The sequence below is a fragment of the Dendroctonus ponderosae genome, unplaced genomic scaffold, assembly GCF_020466585.1.
Source record: "Dendroctonus ponderosae isolate FM_Combo_2020 unplaced genomic scaffold, Dpon_F_20191213v2 Dpon_F_20191213_3, whole genome shotgun sequence".
Classification (NCBI taxonomy): Eukaryota; Metazoa; Arthropoda; class Insecta; order Coleoptera; family Curculionidae; genus Dendroctonus; species Dendroctonus ponderosae.
Window position 1 is genome coordinate 16,447,468 of NW_026018508.1, and position 16,985 is coordinate 16,464,452.

The window sequence follows — 16,985 nt, forward strand, 5'->3', positions numbered from 1 at the left end:
GTACAATTATAAGCCTTCAGGTGCCCAAAATAATTTCAAATAATTGCTGTTTTAGCTTGACAACACTCGCCATCTCACTTCCACAAATGAGCTTTACATTGGACGTGTATATATAATGCCAACTTTCATCATGTTGTCTAGCGATTGGCCGCATTTGTTGTCACACTGACAATGCAGCGATTGTAAACATCATAACATGATCATAACCCCTATTTTAGGTGTGTACATTTATTAATCACTGCAAGTCAAAAAGCACAAATGGCAAAAAATACTTCCAGTTCAGCCTTTCGGAAGATTGACGTCGATCAGTACTGTGAGGACAACTACAAGGAAGATGAAGTGGATCAAGTGGTGCCAGGACAAGGCCCCGAAGAAAACGACGTGAAAATTCTGCTTCAAAAATATCCTTTTTGTTCCCTCTATTATTTACTAATCCCATGAAAGCATTGGCCTTAACAGTAGCTTACAGGAAAACTGATTGATGCCCTGAAACTGGTACTCACCAAGGCCCCATTGGGCACAAAAAACCAACAAATCAAGGTAAGTTGCCCCCAAATCTCTCCTGAGTCAGACAGTCAATCTTCTTTTCTCTCGTTGCAAGGAAAACGCATTGAACCTGACCTTAAGCGTGCTGCTTTCGATAAAGCCTTCGCAAATAGAAGAAGCCGTCAGTAGTCTGGACATGGACCTTTTAGATGTTCTCATGAAGTATGTGTACAAGGGCTTTGAGAACCCTTCGGAAGGAAGCAGCGGCCACTTACTAGTGTGGCACGAAAAAGTGTACAATGTTGGGGGTGTGGGCTGTATTGTCCGGGTTTTATCTGATAATCGAAGAGTTTAAGATTTGCCAAATGTTTTTGTTTAATTTTTTTTACTATAAGCAATAAATAGGTTTGAGAAAGTATCTTGGGTGTTGAATTGAGGAACAACAGATCACGCCGAAGAGCCGGAACCGTTTGCCAAGCGCAATGTGAATAGGAAAATGTCCATTCAAGGCGATAATGTCGATTTAAAAAAAGTCTAGCCTGGATTGCTTTGTTCACAGGCAAAATTCTGTTACCGTTTTTAAACCTCTTCATTATCAAGATCTTTAGCCGCAAAATATTCGAATTGCGCTTGAATTTACCAACGTTTTTGGAAGGTTGGCAAATTCAAATTTTCCGGTTCAATTAGACTCGAGTTCCCGCTTCCGAACGTGTGTTAAAGCCGCTCAAATTCCAAAATCTCCTAGAAGAGAATCCTTGAAAATCAAAGTTATCTGAAACCCCTCTAACAATTTGCAAAAACCTACTAAATATCGAGCTATAAAATGAAATAATGAACGATATCTCGACTAAATGAATGCTGTTGTAGTGGGCAGCACGAAATTTGATAAGCAAATGAACCGCAGTTAAACTAATACCTTTTTAACATTTAACATAACAACATAAGGTGTGAAATGGATTTTTATTAATTTTGCTTTTGCAAACTCCTAACTTTACGGTAAGTGTTTTGTCTAACTTTGTTTAATTTAATAACTAAGTTTTACCCTTTGTTAATATTTAATGCTGTAAGTCGTCAAACTTTAGCAAGTATTTGTGAGTGTCGGAAGAAGTGAACCTTTCTGCCTAAAAACCCTGAAAATCTGTATCGAGTGTCGTTTTTTGCCTACCTATTGGGGTTTTTCGGAAAATTCCAGACTCTAAAGAGATAGAGCTGAAATTTTCTAAAAGCTCTTGAACTGAATGCGTTTATATCTCTGAAACGGTTGTTAATAACTGAACTGAAAATAAAATGGTTTCAGTAGAGTACATGGAAGCAGTCTTTTCTTAAATTTCTTCCCCTAAAAAAGTTAGAAGGGAAAAGGGCCAATTTGAACGAATCGTCAAAGTTCGCGAGTTTCTATCGCGGAAACGGTTGAAAATATCTAAATAGTCAATAAGACCTTTTCGATAGAGCGTTCCCAAATTTTTCAAACAACCGCCAGGAAAAGTAGGTGTTCAGTTGAGAATATTTGACGCACTCATCAGCTCCGAAAGGTAATGAAAAACAAGATAATTCTCCCCTGAAAGGAAAAAAAGCGCAGATTTTTCGAACTTTTCCTAGCAAGAACAGTCATGATAAGTGTCAAAATAATATCCTGGCAAATAAAAGAGGATTTTAATCTCCAGAAAAACCATGTACGATAAAATCCAGTACGCGCCTTTACCAACGTCGAAGCGTGAAACCAAAGAGCCCGCAGTTCAACCGGGATGGAAATGCTATTCAGTCGCTATCAAGCTCTGGCTGGTCAGTCTAGCGCTATTGGGGTCTCTGTATCTTTTAGAGGTGTTCAGTTTAAAATCGCTCCCGAAAACTGCCTTAAATGCGCTGAGCGGTTTGCACAAACCACCCGAAATCGGCAGCAAGTCGCTCCACGGATATCTGGTGAACACTCCAGGTATTTAAGACGTTTTACGCTTCATCGTTGCTTTGATATAAAAGCGGATTTTAGGCTGCAGAATCCCGGACATGGATCCTTTCGATTCCGCCATTAGAGAGTTTATATTTTCTCCGCCCGAACAAAAGTGCCTCAAAGTTCCGCCTGCTCTTTTCTACAGCACCCCTACGGAGCTCCACATGAATCTCCCAGTTTTGCGCCAGTTTCATCAGTTGAAAAACTCGTCCGAACTCCACTGTTGCTATCAGGAATTTTCCAGACAAGATCCTTCAGGATCTAGTGCGGATGTGCAGGTTGCTTATAGCGAACAGTGTGTAGAACTGGGAAAAAGCGCCACTGCAATCCAGAGCGAATTTATTAAAGTGACATGCACGACCAACAGCAAAGCGAAGGTTTATGAAGACTATTTCGCGTTTGTGCCCAAAGCGCCGAAGAAAACCAACCCGGCAGTAGAACTAAAGCCGAACGTTTTGATCATCGGCCTGGATGCGATTTCACGCGTAAACCTGCATCGACAGCTACCAAAAAGCTACGAATTCCTAATGAAGAAGCTGCAAGGAGTGGAGCTGCTGGGCTACAACAAGGTAGCCGACAACACTTTCCCAAACCTAATCCCAGTACTGACTGGGCTTTTTGAGAAAGAACTGAAACCGCTTTGCTGGCCAACGTTTTCCACGCACTTCGACCGCTGTCCGTTCGTCTGGAAAAACTACAGCCAAAAAGGCTACGCGACAGCCATTGGGGAAGACTGTGCCTGGATCGGACTGTTCAACTACTTGAAAGTGGGGTTTAAAAACAGGCCCTCAGATTATTACTACACTACCTTCAGCAAGCAGCTTGAATCAAAGATTGGGTATAATGGGGACATGAACTGTGCCCAGTGTGTCGGCAGTAGGCTGTCCTACAGCGTTACTCTGGACTATATAAAAAAATTTGTCTGGAGAATGTCGCGTGACCGGAGTCCCTATTTTGGCTTCTTCTGGAGCAACAGCCTCTCCCATGATTACCTCAACAGACCCGCTTCCGGTAAGTTAATCCGCAGGAGGTCTAGTGAGTTAACCGGCTTAGGCTTTAGGAGATGGTAAGATTATGGAACTTCTTGTGCACCTGGAGGAGGAGGGCGGTTTAAACAACACGGTGCTGATTCTTATGAGCGACCACGGAATTCGCTGGGGGGACATTCGGCAAACTTACCAGGGCCAAATGGAAGAACGACTGCCCTTCGTTATCCTGGCCCTTCCTCAGTGGTTTAGGCTCCGTTATGCCCAAGCAGTTGCCAATCTCAACGCAAACGTACGAAGACTAACAACGCCCTTTGATTTGCATGAAACTCTTAAGGATTTACTGGATGCTCGTGGGCTGGAAAGCCCTAACCTTGCACTCAATGAGCTAAAGCGGGGGTAAGACTGCATAATTATAACCCACCAAAAGAATTACGCTTCTGCGGCCATTGCGTAAAATTGATAAGTTTTGCCGACTTTCAGGGGGCTTTAAAAATAATTTATTCCTGCCGTTCGGCGGCCTAAAAGCCCGAAAAACTGATCAGCCTCAACTAAATTCTTCGGTTTCTAGATACAGTTTATTTGAAAAAATACCAAAAACCCGAACGTGCCAAGAGGCTGAAATAGAGAGCCACTGGTGCACTTGCCAAGAAAGTAGGGCTGTTCCTCCAAACAATGCCCAAGTGGTGAAAGCGGCAAACTTTGCGGTTGTTACAATGAATCAATTCCTCAAAGGATACGCGCAATGCGCCAGTTTAACATTAGAAAAGATCATCAGCGCTAGACTGATGGCTTATGATGCTAAACACATCACAAGGAAAAAGTCCATCAGGGACTACAGACTGACTTTGAGGACTTTGCCTGGGGCTGGAGTATTTGAGGTGAGTTGTTGATGATACTTTCTAAGGGTACAAGAGATCGGTTTTTAGGTCACAGTGCGACTAAAGGATTTCTTCGAGAACCCCACTGATAAGAACGTAGGCTTATAAAGAAGAAGTTGAGGAAATCAATGAAACATGTATGTTTTAGGGCACATTTAGCATAACTGGCACGGTGAGCAGGATAAATCCGTATGGGAAACAAAGCAGCTGCATCACTGACTTCCACTTGAAATTATACTGCTTTTGCAATAGTTTAACTTAACTGTAATGGAAAAGTTGTCTCTTTTTGCCTCGATTCCCAGAAATGCGACAAATATTTAAAAAAAGAATTTGTCCAGCTAGACATACAGGGGACAAATAGAAGAAATTTGGATATGTAGGAATTTGAGACTAAAAACACATGATAAATTTAAACTTAATATTCTAAAGTTGCTTACATTAAAGGGCCACAGGTAAAGTAGTAAATTGCTCTTTTAGCTCATTAAATGCTTCCTCGTAGTCACTGTTAGGCCTGATCAGAACAACAAGGCAGCCCCTTTTAACATTTAAAGCTGCGCCCAAATCCTTCCTGCTTGGTACAAAAACGTATGGAATGTCTTTGTCTTCGCACACTCCAGGTAGGTGGCACATCACCTCGACCGGACTCACATCGCCAGCAAATATAACTATGCCCTTTTCGCCCTTTCGTATTCTGGTCTGGACGTCTTTAAGGCCACTTCTTACGTAGGTTTTCTGCTGGTTTGCTAAAAACAAATAACTTATTAACTCTTGTGATCGGACGTATTTTATTTCCGTCCGGTGTACCTTTTTTGATTAGTTTGTAGCATTTTTTGGCTAATTTCTTTGGAGCCATCGGTTTGGCAATTCCGTTACAGAAAGCTATTTTTTCCTCGTATGTGAGTTCGTCTGTGGCCTCAGCTATGGAAGCTTGTTCACTTACGTTCATTTCGCCCATTTTTCCGGTTTATACTCAAATGATGCGCTTCAAGCACAAATGTTATTGAACAAGAGCAACTGGGAGAAACCACGCCGCTAGACAACAAACTGGTAACCAATTTTGAGGTTAATCGCTGCTTTAGGTTAGGGTTAGGACTCTCTAGAAAGAACACCAACCGTTGTTGCCAGCAAATAACCCAACAGGCTTTAAGAATGGAAATAAATTTAAAGAAAAAACTTCTATTGAATCTGAAATGCAAATCGCAAATCTGAAACAACGCTGCAATAACTATGGCACCAAAATACACCGATTATCGCCACTTACCATGGATTTTAATTGTAAACCGTACCGCAAAGTTATTGGCTTAAACACAAATTCAGCTGCACTTGCCAACATGGCACACACCCAACTGCCATCCCTTCCACACTTTGTCCAACTGACAAACCTTTCAAAAAATGTTTGAAATGTGATTTTCAATTTTTCATCTGAAATCTTTGCTAAATTTCGGCAATGGCGCTCTCACCAGTGAAATCTTGCACTCCAAGAACGCGCGTTTTATCAGCTGCTATTCTGACTCAATTTTCCACCCCCAAAGCAGCCAAGCCCTTAGCGAACCACATCTCAACCCCAGAATGCTTCAGCAATGTTTTTCTTGAGACCCCCAAAGGAAAACGGAGGGCCAGCAAGGAAAAGTGCGATGAAGAGTGCAATCTTCGAGTCTCCGTGAGGATTCGGCCGATGAATTTAACTGAATTGAATGTAGTGGGCAGTGAAGATGTGATTCGAGTTAAGGAGAAGCAGATAATCGTCTGCCCCCCCAAGAACAGCCATAGCGGGACTAGTGTAGATCATACGTTTAATTACGATCATGTGTTTTGGTCTGTGGATGAAAGCAGCCCATTGTTTGCCAAGCAGGAGGATATTTTTCTCACCATTGGGGTGCCCTTATTGAATAGTGCCTTTAAAGGATTTAACGCTTGTTTGTTTGCTTATGGCCAAACTGGATCAGGGAAAAGCTACAGCATGATGGGCAGAAACATTTGCGAAGTGAGTGACATAGACTCGCAAGACTTTGCTGGAATTACACCAAGATTTTGCAAGGAATTGTTCAAAAGAGCAGGCGAGCTGCAGAGCGAATACACCATTAGCATTGAAGTCAGCTACTTTGAGATTTACAACGAGAAAATTCACGATTTGCTTGCAAATCCAGCTCAAAGCTCCGCTCGAGTTCCTCTGAAAGTGCGAGAGCATCCAACTTTGGGTCCATACATAGTGGATCTTACCTCTCATACTGTGAAGTCTTACACGGAATTGCGCGACTTCTTGATATTAGGCAACAAAAACCGGGCTGTTGCCAGTACAGCCATGAACGACTTTTCCTCCAGATCGCACAGCATTTTCGCCATAGAAATCGGCCAGTCCAAGAGCCTGGATGATACCGACAGCTGCAGAAGGAGTAAAGTGAGCTTGGTGGATTTAGCAGGAAGTGAGAGGCTGGGAACTTCACTCAACAATGAGGAGCGGATGAAGCAAGGGGTGTGCATCAACAAATCCCTTTTAACTTTGGGCAAATGCATTTCTGCCTTAGCTGAGCAAAAGAAAAACCAATTTGTGCCATATAGGGACTCAGTGTTGACCTGGCTATTGAGGGTAAGTAATTTAGCAACTCTTCAGTGTTCACTAAAGAACATTTTTATCATTTCAGGAAAGCCTTGGTGGTAACTCCCTAACCTCCATGCTGGCCACAATTTCTCCATCCAGCACCCACCTGGACGAAACTTTGTCGACGTTACGATACGCTTGCCAGGCAAGAACAATAGTAAATCGAGCGAGAATAAACGAAAGCCCTCATGATCGCCTCATTAGAGAGTTGCGGTTGGAAGTGGAGCGACTTAAAGCCCTGAGGAAGGACTATGAGAGGCGTAGCTCTCTGAGCCCCCAATCTGAGACGCTGAGCTTCAACGAGAGCTCAGAAGTTGACGACATCAAAGTGAAACTGGTGGAAACTGAGAGCAAGCTGTTTGAGGCGCAACAAATGTGGGAGCAGCGATTTATGGAAAGCAGGCAAAATCAACTGAAAGAACTTGCTGAAGCTGAAAAATGCAAGGCCGAGCTAGAGTCTAAAGTGAGGATACTAAGGACTGCTAATCAACAAGTGTCTTTGTCGCCGTATAAAACTAACTTTCTAGAAGAACTAGAGGGGGTGTTAACTTACGAAAGTGAGTGCGAAAGTGACTTGTTGGACAGCTTTAAACAGTGCTGTAGTGACCAGGGGCTGATCTGCACTTTCAACTCTGATACCCTAAAAATAATGGACCCGGTGACAAGAAAGTACGCCTTGGTGCCTCTGAACAACCTGAATTTGCAGAAATACGAAAATTTTTCGGATTATCTGAAAGGTCTAAAGTGGATGAACAACAGCGCCCCGAAAGGAGCCACCAAAGCCGAAATCGTTTCTTCAATGAACGACATATTTAAAATCCTAGGAAACCTGCAACCGCCTGATGAAGATAACAATTTGAGCCTCTTATACGCGAGAGTTAATAAAACGCTGCAAAAGTTTGAAAGTGCGCTTTTAAACAACGTTAAGAGTAGTAAAACTGTTACTTTTCATTTAGACACGTAGGCTTATGCTATTTTTGTTTGTTGCCATTGTAAATAGCGATTTTTGTTTGTTTTAGTTATTTAATTTCTAGCATTTTATTTGTATTTAAGATGTCATTGTCACCGAACAAACCGGGCCTGGAGGATATCTATACATTGACTAGTCACGAAGGGTTTAATGATTCTTAAATAAACCTTAACAGCAAAGACGGTTGAATCGTTTTCTTTGCCCGGTCAAAAGTGAAGGTTTCAGAGGGTCTAATAATGGAAATTGGGGACTAGCAAATAGACCACTTAAAAATTGTTTAGTTTTCCAAACAATGTTTAATTATTAATCTTTGAAATCGGGCTCATCATGCCTTTTCTGATACACTTCTCCAAACTTACTCATATACTTCCTGATGTATTCTCTGGCTTTAGCTTTTACGTTGTCCGTGCAAACCAGCTCATCTATACTGAGGAGGTGCTTGATTTCCTTCAGCATCACAAAGTGAGTTAACTGAAAAATTATATTCAAATGAATAATTATTTTCAGAAAAGTGTCTCGTTCCTACTTTTCTAGCCAAATGCTTGAAGTCCTCAGTGTTCGTAATGCGGGCTTCTTTACAGTCGGGTTTTCTGTAAGCGTTCAACACGCTCACTACGGTGTTTGCCATGTTCGATCTGAAGTTTTCTTTGATTTTTCTCGCATTCTCGTCATTCCACTCGGTGGTTTCTTTAGTGCGCGTTTTCGATGAGCGCTTTTCCCTAACTTTCTTGGGCTTCTCGTCTGCCGGCTCGATTTTCAGCTTCTTCTTGGCTTGTTGCACCATTTGCTCCTTTTGGCGCTTCAGTTTTTCTTTAGTGGCTTTGTACCGTTTCACGTCCTCTTTGAACTGTTGTCGATCTTCCTTAGTGCGTGGCTAAATGAGAGGATTTCTTGAAAAATCTAGTTAGGAAACCTAAAACAAGAATACTTACACTGATAATGATTTCCTGGCACAACCCAACGCGCCGTTTCTTCTTTGAGGGCTCAGCATTGTCCAGGTTAAACTGCTCCTTTAGTCGAATATCTATGGAAGACATGGGTTCGTCTTTGCTTTCTTCTTTCACCTGCGCGCTTGGTTCGGTTTCATCGTTTTCAGAATCGGCCTTGAAAAATAAATTGAATTTCTCGCAAAAGAACGCAATCATCAACGTACCTTCACTTCAGGACTGGGGGTTACAGATACTTGTTCCTCCTGTTTCAGATGTTCGGGCAAGGGGGACTTTAGCGGCGCTTTTAAGGTGCGCTCCAGTTCCCTCCGCACGTCCATCAGCATTTTCGAGTCGTCGACTTCCTCATCAGTCCCGTAGTCTGAGCTCGATTCTGAAGAACTGCTGGTCTCGGAAGTTGAAGACTCAGAAGCTAAAATTATGATAAATGCAAGGAATGAAAATAACGCCGCAAATTCCTTACAGTCCTCGAGGGTGGGTTCAGGGAAAAGCGGCGGCTCCCATTGGCTTTTCCTGAGTTTCACGTGGTAATAATAAGGGCGCCCATACTTGTCCTTTGCACATTTCCATTTGGGCGGCAATTTGGCTGGTGGCGGGATCGGCCCAGCAAATTTCACCTGAGAGGGATCTTCCGGCTTCACTTCCTGGTACAAGGGCATAACTTGCAACTGAACAATCGCAATTTTTTAGTCGTCGACTTTCCAAATATTACCGCAAGCTTACCGGGGGTTGCGAGATTCCAGGCAAAGAATGTACGGAACCGGGCATGGCTGCGCCTGGATGTGCGACACCCTGTGTAGGTAAGCCGGACACCATGGGTGCCAGCGCTGATTCAAGAAAAAAATTGACTAGACCCAATCCGCTGAGAGTTAAATCGGTAAAACCCACCTGGATATTGTTGGCTGCCTGGCAGTCCCGGAATGTTCATCAATGGATTGGAATACGGTCCCAGCAAAGGTTGCTTATGAGGTGGTACGTTGTAGCCTGGAATTTCAACAACAATTCACATACATAGTGCTTCAATTAGAGTTAGGAACGAAAAAACACAATTAAATCGTTTGTTACACTGTATCTTTTCTGACTCACCTTGTGCTGGAGCAGGTGAGCCATACATTCCCTGGTTCTGCACTGCAGGGACGGGTAGAGCTTGCCATTGGCCCACGGCAGGATTCCAAATGTATTGGAACCCTTTGGTGGGATCAAAAGGAGCTGTAAATCGTGGGTCGGCCCCGATCATCATGCAGTTCATCTCGTGCTGACGCCATAACTCCCTTTGCTTCAATCTGCGTTCCTCCTCTTTCAGTTCCATCTGCAGTGCAAACAGCTTTCTTCGCTCGTGCTTGCTGATCTTCAAAAATTCCGCTGACGGGCGGTCTTTGTCGTCAAACCTGAGCCAATTGGAGTCATGTGGAAGGATCAAGGAAAATTAACTGATCATTTACCTGCTCTTTTTGCTGCCCTCTCTTTCCGATTTGTACCGCGACCAGGTTCGATGGCGCTGATCGTTTTTCCTCGAGGACTCTTTTTCTTGCGCGTAACTACTTTCCATGAATTTCCTGTTGGCTTCCTTTTCATGCTCCTTCATTTGCTCGATTCGCTGTTTTTTCGGAATACGAAAACTCTCCTTCAAGTTAATCCTACAAGAATTTGCTATACATCGGAACTTGAGGTCGTGATTAACATTACCATTCTTCTAAGAGCTTTGTCGCCAGGAACTTGGTTTCGTCGATTTTCTCCTTTGCCAGTGGATCGTCCATCTCCCTATCGGTGTCGTTTGGCGACTTCTTCACGTCTCCTTCTTCGACGATATCTTCATTCTTCGCCCACTTTTCAACGGCTGGTAAGACTTTGCTTTCAATGAGAATAGTTTTGCTTTGTATGGGCAGAACCGCCAGGGTTTGCAGCAGTTCCAACTTGGTTTGGATGATGTCCAATGGGGTGTAGATCACTTTGCCATCTCCGCTCTTCAACTGCTGGGCATCAATCATATATCCGTGCATCAACCTTAATCCATGATAATCCAAAAACAATCTTCGACATGGAAGTTCTCCTCTCCGCAAAACACGAAGCAACTTCTTGCGTTGTTCCTGATCTTTAGATCTCACCATCAATCTGCTCAGTTTCAGTGTGTGAGCTTGGTTCTTCAGGCCGGTTGTTACCAACATTTCGATGTCGTCATTGAGTTGCTAAAATACCGCTTGTTGTAGCAAAAACCTTCAAAACAATGCTCAGAAAACTTACATCAAAGTCCTCAAACAGCACTTCCTTGCGCAATTTCTTCTTGCCAGCTTTCTTAGGCGATTCCAGTCGCTCGGGCGTAATGGAAGGCTCAGTTTGAATTTGATCTGCGGAAACACTGGCAACTTCCGCAGTGTCCATGGGAGTAGGAATGTCGCTTTGAAGACTCGTTGATTCCAATTGCTCCTTGGCCACAACGGCGCTTTCTTCAGCTGGAGGCTTTGCTGGCTCAGCAGCCACTTCGGTGGCTTCATCTTCATCCTCTTCGTCTTCGTCCTCAGATTCATCTGGACGATCGCCAAGCCATCCGCGACAAGTCGGTGCTTCGCAGTAACATTTTTGCGCTTCTTTGCTGGAAAAATGTCTACCGTCAGTTTTTCTTTCAGTCAGGGATTAATATATTGACTTCCACTTAGATAGACAAGATTATTTAAAAATTGCAAACTTCGATTTTATAGCAAGTAAAAAAATGCTGAAAAAAAATTCGAATCGCGCGGAATTCTGATTCTTGCGGACTTCGTAAATGAGGGCCTAAATGTTAAGGTTCTCATAGGACTAAGTTTCTAAGCTAGAGCACGTAATTCGATTAAACTTTCGCTGTGTATAGAAGACACTTCAGTCTCAGCATCCTGAAAAATTAGTTAAAACTGCGCAAAATTGTCATTTTAACTTGAAAAAATCAACATGATGGACTAACACCTGACTCGACAGCACACTTAGGTGCCGTCTTCATCATCAGATTATCTTCATCACTTACCCATATCTTTCGAAGCGATAATCAAAGGTAATTTCCTCCCCAGCCAAGATCGTTCTGGTGCTGAAGAACCCGATTCTCAACTCGCCGTTAACAGTCCATTTTTGGGTCTCCGCATTAGGGTCACATGAATGATTGATAAAGCGAGAAATGTTACCTCTCATCGTTGCATCAATTACAGCGTCTGCTCTTAAAGACATGAAGTAGAAGTGGATATTTTTGTCCTTCGAGTAAACCTCCGCTCTTTTATCAAACTCGTCTGCATTTAGGACTTCGCCAACGTATTCTAGAATAAATTCGCCATATGCGATGTTAGCGGCTGCTCTCAGGCCCAGGCCTTTCTTGTCCGTTTTGAAAACTTCCACTGGTGCAAAAACGCTTTTTTGGAACCGTTTGTTGGTGCACCTGTCTCCTACCTGGCACAGTTCGCCGCATTCTATCATGAGAAGTTTGTTCAAACAATCGTCCCCACATCCGTATTCGTCGTTTTTGATGTCTTCTTCTGCTAGGTAGCAGTCGCAAACCATGTCTTTTGCTTCTTTGGACACTTGCCTGTCCGTTTTGTACTGGTTTTCCTTCAGGTGCTGAAAACTCTTCAGTCTCTCTTCAATTTCATCTTGGCCGCTCTTAGCCGCCTTTATATCAGTGGGTTTTGGGAGCTCCGGCGATAAACTAGGCAATGAGACACTGCTCAATTGCAAATTCTCTGTTGATTTGGCTTTAGGTTTGCTTTTCTCCGGCTTGCTTAAGTGAGGAGGTGAATCATGCGGCTGTTTATCGTTGTCGTTGCTGTCTGAATTTTCCACCTCCAGAGGCAAGTTTGGTTCAGACTTGGATTTAACCAAGCCATGGGACTTTTTCTTAACCATCGGAAAGGTCTTGATTCGATCAGATCTTCTTCTAACTTCTTCGGATAATTCGCCACTTTTTTCATCCTTTTTCCCTTTTCCGTTCTTGCCTTTTTTCACTTTGCCTTTACTTGCAATTGGCTTGCCTTTATCGCTATCTACTTCGGAAGTAAATTTCCGAATAACCGCATCAATACAAGCGTCGATGTCCACCCTTATTGCATCTAAGGATTTGGATGAAGAAGTCTTCGTCTTTTGCCCCTTCAACGACTTCTTCGTTACAGCCGTTGCTGACTTTGAGACTACTTCTGAAGCAAGTAGTTCTCCTTTTTTGCCTTGCGAGTCTTCCGTGCGTTCATGGTCAACTTCGATTTTAGCAATTGGCGACTTTGCCTGTTGTTGTTTAGTTTTCTTGTAAATTATTTTTGTTTTTACAATGCTGGGCGAGAGTTGGGGCGAAATGATTTCAACATCAGAGTCCCCGGACTGATTTTTGCTTGAGCTGCTGGAGCACTTAGCCGACTCTTCACTGCGTCTTGGACTGTTTGTCTCCTCACAAATTTTCATTGTGTCGGTGATTTGCTTACATAAAGTCTTCTCAACGCTGCTTTCACCAAGTTGTCTGCGAAAAGCGCCCGAGTGCATCGTAGGCTCTGAGGTGCTATCACAATTCTGGTGATTTAATGAATTTTCTGATGTCGGAACGTCATTATGATCGGATTCAACTGTTATCATGCTCTGTGAAGACGTGTCTTCTGAGAGTACCGATTTACTGTCGCCTTCCCTAGATGATTCTAAAGAAATGCTGAAGCTCTCAAAGGATTCTGATAGGGAATTGCAGCCTTCTTGCTGATGATCGTTTTTGGCTGCAGCTGCTTGTTCCTCTGGAAGAATTATGATAAAACTGTCATCATCCACCACACATTCCTCGATTATGTTTGGCTCGTCGGACTTCGGGCTGTCCGCATTCACTACGGGGTTTTCCGCCAAATTTCTTCTACTCCAGGACTTTTTAAAATGCTCAGACATTGGGAAGCTTTTTGCTGCTTCCTTAGGAGCAGGCTCAGGCTGGCGCCCTTCCAGGATATCTATCAAGGACTGTTGATCAGTAGTTTCCTGTTGCGGGCGATAAATTTCCATATTTTCATTCGTATCGTCATCATCAGACCAATCTTTTAAAATTTCCATTATTTCTGGCCGGGCAACGGCTGGCTCCGGACTCGGTTCTTCACTTGTATTGTCGGGCGAAAGATCCGACTGCTTGTCAGGGGCTTTAATGGGCGACGCATTCTGAATTGCAATTTTTACCACACTTTCTCGGCGGGTGGATCTCGTTGAAACTGTACCCACCACTGTGGGGGTTGGTTTCCGCTTTTTGGGGGGCATAATTCAACACTTGAAACACTTTTATAGAAATCCAGTGCTGACGGATCCAAGCGATGACATTTTTTACCGAATACCGAACTGACTAATGTGTTTTGTACACTTTACTCAGAATGAGGCCATTAGAAATACACTATTTAGTAGCATTTTCATTTATCTAAATATTAGATTGATGGTTACTTAAACCATAGATACATACACAGACTATTCACTATTATATAGACAATTAAGACCATAGAAAAAGACTTATAAATAGATAGATATTATACATAGAGAATAGATAGACAAATAAAAAAACTTAAACGTCAATAAAGTTTGGTTGGGAGTGTTGGGGCTGCTTAGAGCTGCTTTGGTTGGACCTTTTCTCGAGAAATGTTTTGAAGATGTTCTAGAAAATAAAATAGTTTAGGCTTCAAACATTGGAGCCCGAACATTTGGGGGCTGAACAAAGAAACCCTTCAGCCCGCTGAAGAATTTTATCAGTTATTTTCACTGAAATGGGCTTTTAGTGATTGTTAAAAACCCTTTAAACAGCGACTACTAAACTAACCTAGAATTATGTTAGGTTAGATATCGGGTTGACACAAGTTTAAAGGAAAAATATTCCCAGAGACCATGGCTCTAACACTAAATGTAGCCTCTAGATCATGTTCTGTGTTGAAACTCATCGAGGAAAAACTCAGATTGTTAAGGTGGGTTTATTGATACTTTCAACCAATTTGCTAGAGTTCCTGAAAACTTCCAGTGTTTCCACCACTTTTCAACGGGAAAGCCATTATCAAAAGCGCCCTAAACCCCGCTTGCGGAACCCCAGCTGGTTGACTCCTAAAGCAAGAACAGTAGGTAGCTTAAACTCCCAGCTGGAGAGTGGTTGAAACCTTTACTTTCCAGATTGGAGAAGAAAATTTTACCCCAGAAAACAGAGATTTCCTCGCGGAAATAGTGGACGACAAACTGAAACAATGCACGGAAAAGTCTAAGCAAATCGTGACCAGTCCAGTTCCATGGACTCCAAAGTTGCAAAGAACCGGCGTGATTGCGAAGAAAATCGGAATTTATCCTCTGTGGTTGAAGAACGGGACCCGAATTCAAACGACATTACTACAGGTAAGGGATCGCACGCATTGAACCGGTCCGGCAGCAACTATGTCAATTTTCAGGTGCTGGATAACCACGTTATCAGATATTACACCCCTGAAGAGTACGAGCCTGTACAGCAGCTCAGGCCAAGAGTGTACAACAAGAAGGGGTGTCTTTTAGTGGGCGCTGAATTAGGAGACCCTTCCACATTTACCAGGGAATACTGCGGATTGTTCAAAGAGTCTGGCGTACTTCCAACCAAGTTGCTGGGACGTTTTTTCGTCAGTCCAGATGCCTCGCTGCCTCAAGGAACCACTATTAATGCCCAACATTTCCAAGTTGGTAACTACGTTGATGTGCGAGGAAAAACGTACTGTGCGGAGTTTAAAAATTTGCCTCAACTTCCCTAAATGAATTTTCTTCCAGGATTGATCGAGGCTTCCAAGGCGTTATGAAGCGGCACGGGTTCAAAGGAATGCCAGCTAGTCATGGAGTCACAAAGTCCCATCGCAGGGTAGGAAACATTGGAGCCGGAGGAGAAAAAGCCAGAGTTTGGCCCGGCAAGAAGATGCCTGGTCACATGGGTAACAGATTCAAGATGGCCAAAGCCCTGAAGATCTGGAGAATTAACACCAAGTACAATGTTCTTTGGGTGTCTGGCCAGGCCATACCTGGGGAAACCAACTCGATAGTGTACGTCTACGACACTCAATTACCGACGAAGACGCCGCAAAAGCCGCTGCCATTCCCAACGTTTTTTGAGAATGAGAATGAAACCGCACCTGAAGACATTTTTGATGAAGAAGTTCACTCGTTTGCCGATTCGACCATTTTATTTGACGAGAAATAGCGGAGGTAAATTAGGACTTTAACTAGAAAAATAAGTAAATTTAATACATATATTACACCTTGAATAGTGGAGCTATACCCTTTTATTTAAATTGACCTGGGGCTGGCCCAAATAGGCTATTGCCTTGCTTAGAAGCAGCTCTAGACGGCGCAAAGCCTAAAAGTTTTTGAATGTTTTGCCTGATGGACATGGTACATAAAATGTACAGAAAAATAAAAGAACAGTCATAGTAATCATCTCCTGGTAAGTTTCGATGGCTCAAGCCCTGAATCCAAGTGAGCGGAAGGAAAGGCAGTCTAGCTACCACTCTCCCATCAAAACTGCAATATAAGAAAATGTTCTTGTTGGTCATTTTCGGGTTATTAAGTCTTTCATTCGAAATTAGTTCTATTAGGCTCTTATTTATTTGGACTTACATGTTGTTAAACATGCTTAGCAAAGCAGTGAAAGCGAAGCCAATAGCAAACATGGACTTCATTTTCACAAAAGACAAGTCCCTGTTATTGTGCTTCAACTTGTCCTCTTCCCTTTCAATTTTCTTTTTCTGTTGCCTGTCCAAAGTGTCTCCGTGCGTCTCCTTGCGCTTCTCCACTACAAAGACTCAATGTTTTCCATATAGACGTTGTTTATATCAAGGCTTACACTTTTTGCTTTGCTTTTCCACTTCGGTTTTCAGTTTTTGGTAGCGTTCAGTGCGGTACACCATCAGCCAAGTGAGGCCCTCACCTAGGAAAGCTGTGCAAATTGATATGAACACTATTAGCAGAGTATCAGCCCACATTTTTTCTATTTGGGGCACTTCCTAAATTTAATAAAATAATAAATAAATTTCGAGTACTATCTGAAAGATAGCCTAGAAAAGCTGTCAGAGTAGGGATGATGCCAAGTTTCTGAAACAAAATTCCGTAACTTAAAATATTGAGTCTTAACTACACTGACAAATTGCTAGGGTTGAGGAAAAAAATGCAAACTGTGGCAACCGCTACACTAGATGGTTGGCACTGGCATTTTTGGC

General features: G+C 42.8%; 9 protein-coding genes across 10 annotated transcripts in view; 4 read left to right on the forward strand and 5 right to left on the reverse strand.

The window, feature by feature from the left end:
- LOC109538708 overlaps window positions 1-16,985 on the reverse strand; it is a 114,891-nt gene that overhangs the window by 38,108 nt on the left and 59,798 nt on the right. The window lies entirely within an intron of this gene.
- The window catches only part of LOC109538611 (collagen alpha-1(IV) chain), a 138,449-nt gene that overhangs the window by 30,148 nt on the left and 91,316 nt on the right, over window positions 1-16,985 (reverse strand). The gene's annotated exons all lie outside the window — the stretch shown is intronic.
- On the forward strand, window positions 141-904 carry LOC109538565 (actin-related protein 2/3 complex subunit 5-C). Its single transcript, XM_019905832.2, has 3 exons — window positions 141-401; window positions 468-540; window positions 602-904. The coding sequence occupies exons 1-3, from the start codon at window positions 259-261 to the stop codon at window positions 839-841; spliced, it is 456 nt and encodes a 151-aa protein (XP_019761391.1). The 5' UTR covers window positions 141-258; the 3' UTR covers window positions 842-904.
- LOC125503913 lies at window positions 2,151-4,576 on the forward strand. Its single transcript, XM_048665051.1, has 6 exons — window positions 2,151-2,419; window positions 2,474-3,445; window positions 3,495-3,819; window positions 3,992-4,301; window positions 4,350-4,397; window positions 4,450-4,576. The coding sequence occupies exons 1-6, from the start codon at window positions 2,158-2,160 to the stop codon at window positions 4,561-4,563; spliced, it is 2,031 nt and encodes a 676-aa protein (XP_048521008.1). The 5' UTR covers window positions 2,151-2,157; the 3' UTR covers window positions 4,564-4,576.
- LOC109538566 (H/ACA ribonucleoprotein complex subunit 2-like protein) lies at window positions 4,706-5,390 on the reverse strand. The gene is made up of 2 exons (XM_019905833.2): window positions 5,106-5,390; window positions 4,706-5,044 (listed from the first exon to the last, which is right to left on the reverse strand). Exons 1-2 carry the CDS (start codon window positions 5,254-5,256, stop codon window positions 4,740-4,742), a joined length of 456 nt encoding a protein of 151 aa, XP_019761392.2. The 5' UTR covers window positions 5,257-5,390; the 3' UTR covers window positions 4,706-4,739.
- On the forward strand, window positions 5,466-8,049 carry LOC125503912 (kinesin-like protein KIF14). Its single transcript, XM_048665050.1, has 2 exons — window positions 5,466-6,888; window positions 6,944-8,049. The coding sequence occupies exons 1-2, from the start codon at window positions 5,749-5,751 to the stop codon at window positions 7,862-7,864; spliced, it is 2,061 nt and encodes a 686-aa protein (XP_048521007.1). The 5' UTR covers window positions 5,466-5,748; the 3' UTR covers window positions 7,865-8,049.
- Window positions 8,147-14,322, reverse strand: LOC125503909 (probable histone-lysine N-methyltransferase CG1716). The gene is made up of 12 exons (XM_048665043.1): window positions 11,813-14,322; window positions 11,059-11,407; window positions 10,504-11,003; window positions 10,260-10,454; window positions 9,904-10,205; window positions 9,706-9,801; window positions 9,541-9,644; window positions 9,281-9,485; window positions 9,024-9,229; window positions 8,803-8,973; window positions 8,397-8,744; window positions 8,147-8,341 (listed from the first exon to the last, which is right to left on the reverse strand). The coding sequence occupies exons 1-12, from the start codon at window positions 14,041-14,043 to the stop codon at window positions 8,174-8,176; spliced, it is 4,875 nt and encodes a 1,624-aa protein (XP_048521000.1). The 5' UTR covers window positions 14,044-14,322; the 3' UTR covers window positions 8,147-8,173.
- LOC109538556 (39S ribosomal protein L3, mitochondrial) lies at window positions 14,574-16,041 on the forward strand. The gene is made up of 5 exons (XM_019905822.2): window positions 14,574-14,732; window positions 14,786-14,879; window positions 14,932-15,147; window positions 15,201-15,490; window positions 15,547-16,041. The coding sequence occupies exons 1-5, from the start codon at window positions 14,656-14,658 to the stop codon at window positions 15,968-15,970; spliced, it is 1,101 nt and encodes a 366-aa protein (XP_019761381.2). The 5' UTR covers window positions 14,574-14,655; the 3' UTR covers window positions 15,971-16,041.
- LOC125503920 (calcium load-activated calcium channel-like) lies at window positions 15,935-16,977 on the reverse strand. 2 transcript variants are annotated; one of them, XM_048665063.1, is made up of 4 exons: window positions 16,613-16,977; window positions 16,387-16,561; window positions 16,049-16,290; window positions 15,935-15,992 (listed from the first exon to the last, which is right to left on the reverse strand). In XM_048665063.1, the coding sequence occupies exons 1-3, from the start codon at window positions 16,749-16,751 to the stop codon at window positions 16,053-16,055; spliced, it is 552 nt and encodes a 183-aa protein (XP_048521020.1). In that variant the 5' UTR covers window positions 16,752-16,977; the 3' UTR covers window positions 15,935-15,992; window positions 16,049-16,052. The 2 variants fall into 2 exon arrangements, with proteins under 2 accessions (XP_048521020.1, XP_048521019.1); XM_048665062.1 differs by lacking the exon at window positions 15,935-15,992 and having other exon boundaries at window positions 16,006-16,290.

Excerpts from the sequence above, each read along its gene's own strand:
- LOC109538565 (XM_019905832.2), top strand. The coding sequence starts at position 259 with ATGGCAAAAAATACTTCCAGTTCAGCCTTTCGGAAGATTGACGTCGAT. Across the intron at positions 402-467 it reads GTGAAAATTCTGCTTCAAAA|AGGAAAACTGATTGATGCCC; the intron begins ATATCCTTTTTG and ends ACAGTAGCTTAC. Across the intron at positions 541-601 it reads CAAAAAACCAACAAATCAAG|GAAAACGCATTGAACCTGAC; the intron begins GTAAGTTGCCCC and ends TCTCGTTGCAAG.
- LOC125503913 (XM_048665051.1), top strand. The coding sequence starts at position 2,158 with ATGTACGATAAAATCCAGTACGCGCCTTTACCAACGTCGAAGCGTGAA. Across the intron at positions 3,446-3,494 it reads CCTCAACAGACCCGCTTCCG|GAGATGGTAAGATTATGGAA; the intron begins GTAAGTTAATCC and ends CTTAGGCTTTAG. Across the intron at positions 4,398-4,449 it reads AGAACCCCACTGATAAGAAC|GGCACATTTAGCATAACTGG; the intron begins GTAGGCTTATAA and ends TGTATGTTTTAG.
- LOC109538566 (XM_019905833.2), bottom strand. The coding sequence starts at position 5,256 with ATGGGCGAAATGAACGTAAGTGAACAAGCTTCCATAGCTGAGGCCACA. Across the intron at positions 5,045-5,105 it reads CTACAAACTAATCAAAAAAG|CAAACCAGCAGAAAACCTAC; the intron begins GTACACCGGACG and ends ATTTGTTTTTAG.
- LOC125503912 (XM_048665050.1), top strand. The coding sequence starts at position 5,749 with ATGGCGCTCTCACCAGTGAAATCTTGCACTCCAAGAACGCGCGTTTTA. Across the intron at positions 6,889-6,943 it reads TGTTGACCTGGCTATTGAGG|GAAAGCCTTGGTGGTAACTC; the intron begins GTAAGTAATTTA and ends TTATCATTTCAG.
- LOC125503909 (XM_048665043.1), bottom strand. The coding sequence starts at position 14,043 with ATGCCCCCCAAAAAGCGGAAACCAACCCCCACAGTGGTGGGTACAGTT. Across the intron at positions 10,455-10,503 it reads ACAAAGCTCTTAGAAGAATG|GATTAACTTGAAGGAGAGTT; the intron begins GTAATGTTAATC and ends AAATTCTTGTAG. Across the intron at positions 8,342-8,396 it reads TCAAGCATTTGGCTAGAAAA|TTAACTCACTTTGTGATGCT; the intron begins GTAGGAACGAGA and ends ATAATTTTTCAG.
- LOC109538556 (XM_019905822.2), top strand. The coding sequence starts at position 14,656 with ATGGCTCTAACACTAAATGTAGCCTCTAGATCATGTTCTGTGTTGAAA. Across the intron at positions 14,733-14,785 it reads GAAAAACTCAGATTGTTAAG|TGTTTCCACCACTTTTCAAC; the intron begins GTGGGTTTATTG and ends GAAAACTTCCAG. Across the intron at positions 15,491-15,546 it reads GTTGATGTGCGAGGAAAAAC|GATTGATCGAGGCTTCCAAG; the intron begins GTACTGTGCGGA and ends ATTTTCTTCCAG.
- LOC125503920 (XM_048665063.1), bottom strand. The coding sequence starts at position 16,751 with ATGTGGGCTGATACTCTGCTAATAGTGTTCATATCAATTTGCACAGCT. Across the intron at positions 16,562-16,612 it reads GGAAAAGCAAAGCAAAAAGT|TGGAGAAGCGCAAGGAGACG; the intron begins GTAAGCCTTGAT and ends GAGTCTTTGTAG. Across the intron at positions 16,291-16,386 it reads CTAAGCATGTTTAACAACAT|TTTTGATGGGAGAGTGGTAG; the intron begins GTAAGTCCAAAT and ends CTTATATTGCAG.